The sequence below is a fragment of the Dama dama genome, chromosome 23, assembly GCF_033118175.1.
Source record: "Dama dama isolate Ldn47 chromosome 23, ASM3311817v1, whole genome shotgun sequence".
NCBI classification, from domain to species: Eukaryota; Metazoa; Chordata; class Mammalia; order Artiodactyla; family Cervidae; genus Dama; species Dama dama.
Window position 1 is genome coordinate 5,693,906 of NC_083703.1, and position 13,816 is coordinate 5,707,721.

Consider the following 13,816-nt stretch of genomic DNA (forward strand, 5'->3'; position numbering starts at 1 on the left):
AACATCACTATTTTTTTAAAAGTTTTATTTTGTATTGTGGTATACTCAATTAAGAATGTTGTGATAGTTTCAGGTAAGCAGCAGAGAGACTCAGCCAGACATATACATGTCTGCACTCTCCCCCAAACTCCTCTCCATCCAGGCTGCCACGTAACATCGAGCAGAGGTCCATGTGCTGTACAGTCGGTCCTCGTTGGTTAACCATTCTAAGCGTCTCAGTGTGCACATGTCCGTCCCAAACTCCCTGACTGTCCCCCACCCCCATCCTCCCTGCCCCACCCTGGCGAGCTTAATTTCCTTCTCTAAGGCTGTGTATGTCTGCTTTGTGAGCCCATCTGTATCATTTCTTTTTAGACTCCACATATAAAGGATGTCAAACCATATTTCTCCTTCTCTGACTTACCTCACTCAGTATGGCAGTCTCTAGGTCCATCTCTGTCGCTGCAAATGGCATTATGTCATTCTTCTTAATGGCTGTGAAATATTTCATTGTGTATAAAGACATCACTATTTTTTTTTAAATTTGGAAAATCATCCTTGCTAATGACAAAGGGATAGCAGAGAACTTAGTTTGACAGAGCAGTTGCACGGAACACCCACAGGAGACCTGGTAGAATTGTGTGTGAGGCACGTCTCCCCTCTCTCGGTGGGCTCTTGTTCTGGGATCTCTGGAGCCCCGACAGCCCAGGAGAGAATTCAGAGGGCACTGAACTTCCATGGGAGAAAAGTCACATCCTTGTTTTGACCAAGTTCTAATAAATTTTGTTTTTATTATGAATGACGTTTTCAGAAGACAATATTATTAGCGGTATTGTTACCATTAGCAATCACAGCTCTTTCCATATTGTATTATAATTGTGGCAGATACTTGAAAACATCACGTGTGTTCATCACTGCTTTGCGTTTATAGATTGTTATTGTTCAGTCGCTCAGTTATGTCTGACTCTTTGCAACCCCATGGACTGCAGCACGCCAGGCCTCCCTGTCCTTCACCAGCTCCCAGTTTACTCAAACCCATGTCCATCGAGTCGGTGGTGCCATCCAGCCATCTCATTCTCTGTCGTCCCCTTCTCCTCCTGCCCTTAGTCTTTCTCAGCATCAGGGTCTTTTTCCAATGAGTCGGCTCTTTGTGTCAGGTGACCAAAGTATAGTAATAGCCAGTGCTTTATTGAGCAAGTATATCCATTGCTGTACCACAAATTTTAAAAACACGATCACTGTGCTTCAGAATAATTGGTTTTCTGTTTAGTCACATGCATTGTGTCTCCATGCATTAAAAACATTATTATGAGCAGGTTTCATCAGCTTCACCACCGACCCAGGAGGTCGCGTCACTTGAAGGTTAATGACCCCCGGCTAAGATCCTGTAGTTGTGGCATGCTACCTCCACCTGGTGGCAGCATATTCCTTAAAGGTTAAATTGATAACATAGAAGAAACTTTTAAAATAACATATTTGGATATGGTTTTCAAACCTTTTTGGCCACAGCCCACAGTAAAAATTATGCTTTATATCATAACTCAGTACACTCATACTTAAGTTTCACAAAACAAGACTTAACTTTACCATGTGACACATTGATAGCTTCTATCCCATTTCTATTTCCTTAAAATGCTGATTGCAACTCATTAAACTGTAATTATGTGGGTAACACTGTGCTGTTTGGCATCGTAGGAGACCATCTTTTATCATACTTCACGATTTATTACCCAGACCAGAGTTCACTTATTCCCAAACATTTTCAGGGACAGAATATTTACATTTAAAGTAACCGTCAACAAATACGAGTGTGTCTTTACACAGTATTTTAAAAATTGTTTATCATTGATATGTGCAGTGAAATGAACTGATTTCACTTGTATCACAAGACAGAACAATCCCATCACCACCACTCAAGCCAGTCTCTCCCTAGGCCTGGCTGATTGCAGGCCCTGTGCTGATTATTTTGACCATGGATTTAACCTTGTTTTTCTAGAACTTTATATAAATGGAACTGTACAGTTCTCATTTTAACCTCACTTTGCTCAGTGCAGTGTTACTGAGATCATTCCATGTTGAGCAGGTCAGTGGTTTGAAATATACCACAGTTTGTATTAATATATTCTCCTGGTGAGAGACCTCTGGGTTGTCTTCCATTTTGACTCTTGAAATTAAAACTTTCATGCGCATTTGTATATATGCCTCGGTGTGCACGTGTTTGGTCTCCTGCAGGTAAATACCCGAGGTGAATTGCTGGCGCAGATGGTAAATAAGTGTGTTTAACTATAGGAGCAGACAAACATTTGCCAAGGTGGTTGATCCATTCGCCGCTTCCACCAGCAGTGTGTGAGTGTGGGTCGCTCCCGTCCTTACCTTGCATGTGATGTGCGTCAGTCTTTATCACGCTGTCTCTGTGTTGGGTGTGTAGTTGTGTCACTTAGTAGTGAGTGTTAATTTGCATTTACTTGATGAATGATAATGTTGAACACTTTTCCACGTGCTTATTCACCAGTTGTTTATCTTTGTCATGGAGTGTCTGTTCAAACTTGAGTTGTTTTTTTAACATCAATTTGTAGGAGTAGTTTTTACATGTTTTGGGCACCAGTCCTTTATCTCATTCATACGCATTTATGAATATTTTCTCCCAGTCTGTGGCATACATATCTATTTTATTAATGGTGTCATTTGATGAGCCAAAGGTTTTTAATTTTGATCAAGTCCAAGATAGTGATTTTTTCTTTTATATTTAATACTTTCTGGGTCTTGTCTAAGAAATCTTTTCCTACCCCAAGGTTGGGAAGATAGGGTTTTTTTTTGTTTTTTTTTTTAATATTTAGGTCTGTGATTCATCTCAAATCAGTTTCTATTTATGGTGTGAGGGTAGGTATCAAGTCTCATTGTTTTTTTTTTTCCATATTATGTCTCATATTCTCACTATTTGCTGAAAACATTTTTTTCACCATTGAATTATAACACAGAATTAAAAAAAAAAAAAAACCTGTTTTGCCAAAGGGCTACAAAATTGAATTCTCCTGCTGGCCATAAACCAACCAACAATACTGTTCTAAGTTAGTTTAGTTCATCCATTTATCTTGAGATTCTCAAGTTACTTTATTCACATAGTGTGAGGTTTTATGAAGCTACATCTTTTTACAGGATCTGTAGCCATGCCAGAGAGCTTCTGGCTTTGTGGCTTTTTAAATTAGATTGAAATTAGGTAAAATTAAAAATTCAGCTTCTCAGTCTCAAAAGCCACATTTCAAATGCTCAGTAACACATGAGGCTATTTTCTTCCCTATTTATCAGTGCAGATAGAGATGTTTTCATTTCTTCCACAGTACTAGATAGCACTAGCCTATAGAAAAAGAAAGACTGGTTTTATGCAGATTTAAGGCATAATTTAGTGAAACTTGTTTAGTTTTGATACTGTCATTCAGCATCTACCTTGCTTGTTTTCATCCGTCTGTGCTTCTATTTCTACTCCAAGATGTATGGTCCTGACCAGTCCTTTTGTTGGCCTGATAATGCAGTTACTCCTGTCTGCTCTCTCCCACCTGGAAAAAAGAATCTCCCTGTGTGTGTCTGCCGGACTCCTTTTCTGCAGCCTACCTGGCACTGACCTTTTTAACTCTTCTCAGTGTTACTGCTGAATTTCTGGGCATCCTCCGTCAAGCTATAGTGCAGAGATAGGTATTTTCTCTTTCCTGTCCAAATTAAAATTAAATTTCTCCCTGGCATTTCTATAATAAATATTAAAATTGCAAAAAGCAACAAGTTATGAGTTTTGTCATATCCCATATTAACGTCTCTGTCCAGCAGTGAACTTAGCTGCCATTTCATCATGAGCAACCACGTAGGAATTTGTGAGCTTTTCTCTCATTGTTCACTGGGTGTGAGCTAAGTCTCTCATTAATGTCTTTCAGTGTGGGAACTTTGCTGTCCTGGTGGATCTTCACGTATTGCCGCAAGGTTCAAGCAGAGATACTAGCTGGTTTTCTGAACAGAAAAAAGAGGTACCAGGAAACTTTTCATTATTTTTTTAAATTGAAATGTCGTTGATTTACCATGTTTCAGGTGTACAACAAGTGATTCAGTTATACACACACACACGTATATTCTTTTCAGATTCTTTTCCATTATAGATTATTACTTGATATTGAATATAGTTAGTTCGCTGTGCTATACAGTAGGTCCTTAAAACTTTTCACTATTTTAAATGCAAGGAGCTGCTCTTAAAAGGAACATTAGCTTTTTTCCCAGCTCTCATTTTCATTAATGGACAGTAAATCTTGAGTGCTATTTAATCCTTGAAGAAGAATTGTCTTTCCCACAACAGACATATGCCTGCTTTTTCTGTTGCTGTTCCTTCAGAAACTGAGACATCCATCTATTTCATATATTTCAATTGCCATTCTAGTATTTAAACCAGAAATTCTCCACCTCTTTGTTTGAAGGGAAAGGTTCTTTGTATTTTAAAAAAAAAAAAAAAAAACCGACGACGAAGAAGTTAAAGTGACTTTTCCAGGTAAGCAGGGATTGTAATCCTCACTGGTCGTAATGGATGGGCCCAGCCCCTGGAGCAGGAGTGGGGCTGACACAGGCTGGTTTCTCTCACCTGTCTGGAATCTTCTGTACCACATGGTCCTTTGGCAGAAGTATCGGGATGGCTGGCAACAGCCCTCTTACAGCGGCCAGTGGCTAAGCAGGTGGTCGGTCAGTAAAGCAAATGGCTGGATGACAGGATTGTGGTGTTGGACCTCAGCCGCCTCCTCTGTGGATGAAGGCTCCTCCCAGACCCTGGCTGGCTGAGTCACTCTCAGCTCTCAGTTTCTGAGGTCCCACCAGGCACTGCTGTGGCAAAGGCAAGAAGGTGCCCCAGCTCTCATCACATGCTTGGCTTCCTTCTCCAGACCCCTCCTTATGAGTGAGCCGGATAGTGAGCCTGTGGCTTTTACATAACTTTCCAAATGTAACAGCCCTTGGTATCGTCCATGATATTTGTTGGTCCCAATAGCTTTTTAGAGCTAGAAATAAATTTTATTACAAGGTGATATATGGAGAAAAATCTAGTGATGGTGGTACTTTTTAGTACTACTTTTTTACCCCTTTACTGTGATAACTGTTTTCAGTCAGCTTTTGGAAATAACTAGAAATCTCCCAAAAGAAAATTTATAAGTAATATATTTTCAGTCAAAGGATAATATTATTAGGACTTTGTTGTCCTAATTTTTGCTAAGGATACCCAGTGACCTGAAACTGGGAGCAGAAAGGCACAGAGTTCTGTGTGATGGGATTTATCATGCTAGTCGCATGAGGTGTTGACATTATCATTCAGGTAAATAGCCCTGGACCATGCTCTGCAGGACTTCATGTTTGATAGGCCATTGCCTGCTCCTCCAGTCCACCTTCATGTCATTCCAACCTTTGGCTTCTCAACATATGTCCCCATGATTCAAAACAGTTAATTCATCCCCCCAGAGTGACCAATATGCACCCGTGGGGACCTCACCCAAGAAGTTTAACTTACATTAGCAGCATCCTAGAATCCACCATTCCAGGCCCAGATTTTCCTCCATTCTCTCCCAACTCTGCCGCCTCAGCTTTAGACCTTTTGTGTTGACATGCTGTCAGTTTTGCCAAGAGTCAGTTGGTTTGGAAGGCTTTACAATAAATCTGTGAGTACGTGACTCACTTCCCAGCCAAAGCGTGAGCCCAGACTTCTCCAGGGTGCCACATGCAGCTGTGCTGCCCTGCCTGCGCCGCTGTCGGGCCGCAGGGCGCGCCTCAGTGAAGGGGCTCCGCACGCGCTGGGCCTGCAGGGCTCCGCCGTGGGCCGTGAGCGGGCTCTCCGCACAAAGCCAAGGAGACGCTCTGTGGCCTCTACCTCACGCTGCCTCTTCAGAGTGTGCTCGCTGACGTTAACATGGACCTGGGGTAATGTGTGTGTGTTTAAGAAAAGGGAAAAGCTAGTCGAGGATGTGACTTAACCTATGTTCAGTGTCCCAGGACTTTTATCTTTTTTAAATCATCAGATCATCTCAAGATTGGGATTTCATGAGCAATCAGTGTGATTGCATTTTAACAGTCACTTTGAGTAGTGAAAGTCTTAAGAATATCCTGTTCCTTTTCAGAAAAAGGACCTCATCACATGTGTTAAGCATGTGTTTATTCTGAATCCAGCCTGAGTAGTCCTTGTACCCAAACAGTTGAACTCGGACTGCTCCCCTTGTAAACCTGGGAGGCACACGTGAACCCCTGGTAGCCTGGAGATGTCGGGTACAGCTCTCTTTTGCTCATTGATTGGTCTTCCTGCTGCCCCTCGTGTTTAGGTGGGAGTTTGTCTTTCCTTGTCTTGCCCTGGTTCTGAAGAGAGCAGTGCTTCGCCAAGTGTGCTGTGGTCAGTGACTAGGGGACCTTGATACAGCACACACAATCCGCCTTCCATTTGTCAAACCTGACTCATGGAAGGAAAACCCTGTAACTGCAGGGAGAGAGTTTGTGTATATGGGCCTTGGCTTTATTTTTGTCCTCCTATTTTTAGTTCTGGCCTTATAGGGCATTTATGGCCAAATTTTAACAATCCTTGTTTCCATGTATGTCTTTCACATATTTTCTAGCTCAGTCATCATTGAACCCTGCATATGAAGCAAAATTCTTTAATTGTTAGAACAACAGTATGAGCAAGGCTGCCTTTGTGTTGCACGAACAATGCCAAAACCTTCAACTATAAATGAATACCTCTGTATTCCACAAGGCGCTGCATCTTTGGGATGCAAAATGAGATCAGGAAGGAGGAGACCAGGGTTTGTATTTTACTGAGAAACTCATGTTTGTAAATTAAGTCAGGTGTTTTCTATACTGTTTGAGGAGTACGTATATTTGCAACAAAAGAAAACCTTGGCTCTCATTGCCCTTCAGCGCAGCTTACAGCTCTGTCCTCGTTTTAATTTATGAAGATTCTAAGAGATCAACATGAGATGGCATTGCGAGAAACCAGTGAAACAGGTTTGAGGTGACCTGGAAACTCTGAACCTTCTGCAGAGTCCTTGGGAACTGAACCAGAATTATCCATCCTTACACACCAGTTCTCAATCTGGGTTAAGAAATTTAGATTTGGGAGCAATTTTATTTTCCCTTTCCCCACATCAGATTACATTTTTCTGATATTATAGCTAACGTGAGCAGTGTCATCCCATTGTACAGTTAGGCTTTAAGTTTTATTTTTCTTTTTTATAAGTAACACTGATATGTTAAAAACAGTACAAATTTGGGATGTTGACATTCAATTAAAACCATGTTTTTCTGTTGCCTAATATTAATTTACTTTTGAGCAATATAAGAAGTTAAATTATTTTTTACTGTGAATAGGTGAATAGAGAGCAGTTTTCACAGAAGCTTATACAATATCATCAACACGCCTACGGAAGAAAATCAGACTATTGATTTCCAGTTCTCTGTTCAACTTACCATCAGTGCTGTTGCTTTTCAGTAGATTTGTAAACCCCAGAAACTAATGAATTATGGTGGTTAGATACTAAAGTTTTTTTGAATCAAGTTTTAAAAGTAGGAAATTTTTGTGTAAAAATCACTGTCTCTAGTTCCTCTTAAACCAGAAAATCTGGTGACACTGTGCCATGTGTCCCAGCGTGAAACCTCAAGGTGCTGCCCTTTCTGGCTGGCTGGCGGTCCCTCTGACTGTGCCCTGACTCTTTGACTCCTCCCAGTCTGCAGTCCCTGGCAAGTGGGCCTGTCTCTGGGGCTCCCGCTTGTAGCCAGAGCTGGCTCTGCTCTGTCTTCTACTTGTCATAATCCCACTGGTTGAAATTTACATGAAAACAGCTTTTCCCTCTCTGATTTTGTCACCTCCTTGCCCTGATTTTTACGTTGGTGTTTTTATCTTCCTTTTAGAAATATGAAACTGAGGCAGAGAGAAGTGAAGAGAGGCCAAATATATTTCTTAGATCACAGAGTAAGCCAGCATCATGGTTTCAAGCAAAGCTTAGTGGCAAATTTAAATCTGCAGCATTACCCATGAACACATGTAAATGCCTTTATTCATAGGTAAATTAAAAAGCAAACAAAATGAAATGTTCGATTTTGGCTTTTTCATATGCATGATACTGAATTTTTGCACTGCATTAAATTAGAAAATTATATGTAATTTTTTAATTTACTTTAGGAAGTCTGTTTACTGTTAAAAGAAACCATTGATTCAAGAGTGAAGGAGTACTTACAAGTTCGTAAACAGCACAGACCATCAGATACAGAATTCACAAGATCCAATCCCTTGTCCTTAAAAGGTAGGCATGAACTACTTTGATTTCGGATAAAATTTCTGCTTTGTAGAGATGGCAATTATGTTTGACTCTGACTGTCAGAGTCAGAGTTGTGTTTTTGTGTAGTGATACATTTTAAAAATATAGCCTAATGAAGATGCTTTGTTTGGGTAAAGAAAATTAACCAAAAAGCCCTAAAGGGCTTTTAATGGTAGGCAAAATATATAAAAATAGAAAACACAACATTCCTAAGGAAACTATAAATTCTTTAAAGGATTTTTTTTTTTTTTTTTAACAAGTAATACTTGATTTGGGACTTTATGCTTTTCTAAATGCTTTCATATATGTCACTATCTCAGAGGTTCTCAGCTGGGGGTGGTTCTGCCCCAGGGGACATTTGATAATGTCTGTGACAGTCTGGATTGCCATAACTGGGGTGGAAGCCAAGGTCGAGAGCTGTTGGCCCCTGGTGGGTAGGGGCCAGGAATGCCACTAAATATCCTACAGTGCACAGGGCAGCCCCCCTCCCAACCAGGCAGTGTCCCCCAAATGCCAAGTGCACTGAAGCTGGAATATCCCAACCCCCTACCCTAATACCCTGTTACCCTGAGAATGGTAACATCTTTGAGTTATGGGTGAAGAAGCAGAGGATTGTGAGGTTAGGGGATTGCCTGAATAAAATGTCATCTTCTTGAGGACCAAGATCATCTCCTGTATCTGGCATCTTCCCTTCCCCTCTCCTCACCCCCGACACTTAGGCCATGCCTGATGCAGAGATTTGGGGATATGTTCAATGAAGGGCTTCCCTGGTGACTCAGACGGTAAAGCGTCTGCTTGCAGTGCGGGAGACCTGGGTTTGATCCCTGGGTCAGGAAGATGTCCTGGAGGAGGAAATGGCAACCCACTCCAGTACTCTTGCGTGGAAAATCCCATGGACGGAGGAGCCTGGTGGGCTGCAGTCCATGGGGTCGCAAAGAGTCGGACACGACTGAGCGACTTCACTTTGACCTTTTCACTTTCAATGGAGGAGGACTTGGGTGACAAGTGGCAGAGCCTGACCCCTCAGCGCAGTGTTCTCTCCACTCTGTCATCGCTGTGTTTTTTAAACTTTTCAAGTTAGTGTTTCATGTCACTCTGTTGCACAAATACAGTCAACCCGTGTTAATCCTCAGAGGTCAGTATTGCATTGCCGTGAACTAGATTATGCTAATGCAATAGTTCTTTAGGGAAAGGACGGTTAACATCCTCCCCTTTAAAGGCAGACTCAGTCTGCACCGTGTACTTGGGTACAGCTGGTAAGGAGGCAGATAGAGTTTACTCAACACAGAGCCTCAAACAAATAGAATTTTCAGTCCAAACACTATTGTATTAGATGACGCTTTGTGGCATTTTGCTTAGGAACAGTTGAAGTCTTGGGAAAAGCTGCAGCAGATGTGGTGAGTGGCCCTTTGTAGCTGAGACAGAAGGAAAAGCATCAGGGAGAGTTCTGAGAGCCCAGCTCCACTGTGGTCATGGCTTGGCCAGCACCGGTTCTCAGGTGGCCCCTGCCCTGGTCGCCTCTCCTCCTCAGGGAAGCGCTAACTGCTCACTCTCCCAGCCTCTCCCCCAGACGGGGAAGTCACAGTGTTCTGACCTCAAGATGAAACCTAAAGCCTTTCTTGGGCTCGTGGGGGCAAGATGTTTGCTTTAAACCAGAAAGGTGATCTTACTCTACTCAAAATTTTGTAACCTGTTTTTTTCCACCTAATGTGATGTAAAAATCCTTGATTCACTTTTGGCTGTGCCGAGTCCCGGGTGTTGCGTGGGCTTTCCCCTAGTGGCCGCTGGGCTCCCCTCTGGAGCACTGCGCAGGCCTCAGTGCGGAGCCTCTCCCGCTGCGGAGCCTGGGCTCCGGGCGCGCGGGCTCGGTAGCTGCGGGCCGCATGCTCCGGCACACACACACAGGCTTGGTAGGCCTGGCCTACTGGGCGTGCTTGCTCTGAGACACGTGGGACCCTCCTGGAGCAGGGGCTGGACCCGCGTCTCTTGCGTTGGCGGGTGGATGCTTTAGCACTGAGCCACCAGGGAAGCCCCTATAGAAGTCCTTTAAAACACATGTGTCACCATTTTTTAAAACTTAACAGATAAGAAGTGGTGTCTCATTCTCGTTTTGGTTTGCATTTCTTTAATAATTAGTGATACTGACCATTTTTACATGTATTTATTAACTATTTGTGGATCTTTGGAGAACTGTCTGTTGGCCCATTTTTTAATTAGGTTGTTATAGGAGTTCTTTATATTTTGTGCATATTAATCTCTTATCAGATATGATTTGCAAATATTTTCTCCCCTTCTGAGAGAAATGGAGAAAGCAAAGCCTTTTCACCATCTTTATAATATCCTTTGACACAAAAACATTTTTAATTTTAATGTAACCAGTTGATGTCACATCCATGAAATCATTGCTAGATTCAATGTCATGGAGATTTCCCCTGTTTTTTTCTTCTAAAAGTTTTATAGACTACTCTTAAATTAGGCCTTTGATTCATTTTGAGTTAATCATTTATATGGTTTAAGTTCAGGATCTGACTTTGTTCTTTAACTATCTAGTTTTCCCAGTGCCATTTGTTGAAAAACCTGTCCTTTGTCCCACTGGGTGGCCTTTGCATCATTATTGAAAATCACTTGACCACAGTTATAAGACTTTATTTCTGGGCTCTCTCTTCTGTTCCATTGGTCTGTATGCCTGTCTTTATGCCAGTACCACACTGCTTTGATTACCATAGCTTTGTAGTAAGTTTTGAAATTAAAAAATGTGACTCTTCCAACTTTGTTACCATTTTTCAAGGTTTGTTTCGGCCGCTTGAGGTCCACATCACTATTTTTAATAACTACATAGAAGTCCATCAAGTGTCCACAGTCTAATTTGTCATTGGGACTTTTGGGTTGAATCTAGTACTTTTGCTGTTGTAAACAGTGGACAGTGGACATCCTGATGATCTAGATATTTGCACACTTCAGTTTCTTTATAATGTGTGTCTGTTTGTTATTTGACTGTGTCAGGTCTCAGCTGCAGCATGAAGGGTCCTCGTTGCATCGTGTGCAGCTTTTCCTGGTGGTGCTCAGACTCTCCAGTTGTGCTGTGTGGGCTCAGTAGTTGGACTTAGTTGCTCCTTGGCATGTGGGATCTTAGTTCCCCAACCAGGGCTAGAGCCCACATCCCCTGCATTGTGAGGATTCTTAAGTACTGCACCACCAGGGAAATCCTAATATTTCTGTTTCATGTTCATACTTGTATTGGTTTGTAAGAGCTCATTAACTAAGTATATTCATACTTTGTGTGATATATATACTGCAAGTAATTTGCCTCTGGCTTGGTTTGTTTAGCATACAACTGCAAACGCGAAGCCTCTTTTTGCCGTCAGGAGCCTCTGAAGTGCACTCGTGGGGTGAATGCCAGGCTTCCCTGTCGGGCATTAGCCGCGTGGCTGGCGGCTGGAGGGAGGCACGGGCTGCTGATGCAGCAGTGTGCTGCTCACTCTTGGCTGGGAAGGCTGTGTGCAGCGTCCCTCTTGGAAAGTCACCTCAGCGTGACAGCCCGTCTTCCTTCTTTCTGCTTCTGGGGACAGATGGCCTCCGAGCACGCCTTCGCTAGCCCCCACCTTAGGTGGCCCCTCTCTGTTGCCTCCGGCCACTCCTCGGCCCCGCCCCGCTGGACACTGGGCGCCGGCAGCAGCCCCCTCGCTGGTGCCCCGCGTCCGCGCCGGCTGACGCGCCCCCTGCGGTCAGCACTCGAGTTAGGGTGAGGCCTTCACGTCACAGCCTCGTCCTGCGTACAGAGCCCTTCAGGATTTCCCCCGGGCTCCAGGGTGCAGGCCGCTACTCTGAGGTGACCGCCTCTCCAGCCTCATCTCGTGCTGCGGCACAGCAGCCTCGGTCCCTCTCTGGCACTCCTCCGGGGGCCTGCGCCCGAGCCGGCGCCGGCCCTCCCCGCCCCTGTGCCTCCTTCCGCTCTCCTCCCTGGGGAAGCGCATCCTTGTCCGCAGCCCCCAGGCGCCAGGCCCGCGAGCACCCTGTGCTTCGGTTCACACCATTTGATTCATGTTCATCTCTGCAAATGCGTCAGTCGCCTGAAAACAGGTTCTGCCTCTTTTATGATCCATAGCACATTTTCTGGTTGTTAAGAGCTGTTTGTCCAGGTGACGAGTTACATGCATGGATATAGCTTTCCTCTTCCCAGGAAGGCCAAGCCTGCCGTAACTCACCTCTCCTGCCCTGTCTTCTCCCGCGGCTCCCTTTTCTATTTCCTGCAAACCTCTGTGCCTACCTTTTCAGGTTTCTCTTTTGTCCAGAAAGCTCCTGTTATGCAGCTTTTAAGACCTGACTCAAATACTCCTCCAAAGTCTCCCTCAGTTTCCTGTCCTCCTTGCTCACAGCACTTTATAATGTTGGCCACTGTATTATGACTGTGATGTAATCATTTTACCTGTGATTTCATTTCTCCCTCTCTTTGGTGGTAAAGATTGAGGGGTTGTCACCCCACAGCCTCTTTTTTTTTTTTTCTTCAGATTTCCATGCTGCTTAACTCGAGAGCAGAAACAGATAACTCTGCTTCACCTCTTTGCAAACTGTTCATTTCTAAAAGGTCAGAGTGCTGTCCACCCTTTTCTCCCCAAGGCTGCCTTCCACAGGGGCCAAGGCTCATCATCTCCTGGGCGAGGTTCGCCTGCCAGGACGAAGTGGGCACACACGGTGATGCGCCCATCCAGGCTGCTTATCATCAGCATCGCTCGGCTGCCCCGAGTCTTACCTTAAATACCTCTATTCAGAAGCGCGTTCAAAGCCCCGAGCCGTAAGGAGAGCCTTGCCTGTTCCCTCCTCAGTGTTCCACCCTGTGTCTCGTGTGCCCTGAAAACAGAGTTGCTCTGACTGTCTTGGTGGCTTGGGTGAAAGTTGTGTTGTTTTTGCTTTTGTGTAAATTGGCTGTCATGAGTTTCTTGCCTTTCTTATTTCCAGATCTGAGTAATGATATTGTGCTTCATCCTGGGGTAGACACTTAACACATGATGCTGGGTGAACTGAAGTCAGCAGGCTGCTAACTTTGCTGATTGCTCTAAAAAAATTAATATGTTTCATGCTCTGAGTTTCATGCTCTATGTTATCCTTATTAAAAACTGACATAAATGACTTTGGGGCCATTTCCTTAATCATAAAATACTGAGGAATACAGAGACTACTGACAAAAACTCGTCAGCAAACAGCATAGCATAGACATTTGCCAACAGCGTCATCCTTCTTAAGTCACCTGGAATAACTTCAGTTGACTTAGTAAAATTAACGTTGGAAGAAAGTTTTCTTTATAAGACTTAACTGTCAATTTCTGTCAACTCCACCTCATTAATATTTTTCCTCTCAACCTTGCCAATATTGGGTGTTACCCGTATTTTTTTATTTTTGCCAGTCTGACAGGCCAAAAATAAAAGAAAAAAAAGTGTCTTGCCCTTTGATTTTTATCTTTCAGTTTTTATGTGTTTTTTGACTGAGTTGTGTGTTTGCAGCCAATGCTTACCTTTATACTGGGT

The 13,816-nt window shown here is 43.4% G+C and overlaps 1 protein-coding gene across 1 annotated transcript in view; it reads left to right on the top strand.

The window, feature by feature from the left end:
* Window positions 1-13,816, top strand: part of SLX4IP (SLX4 interacting protein) — a 207,389-nt gene that overhangs the window by 131,285 nt on the left and 62,288 nt on the right. The window contains 2 exon segments of the mRNA XM_061125943.1: window positions 3,903-3,992; window positions 8,159-8,279. Coding sequence (XP_060981926.1) covers window positions 3,903-3,992; window positions 8,159-8,279 — 211 coding nt within the window.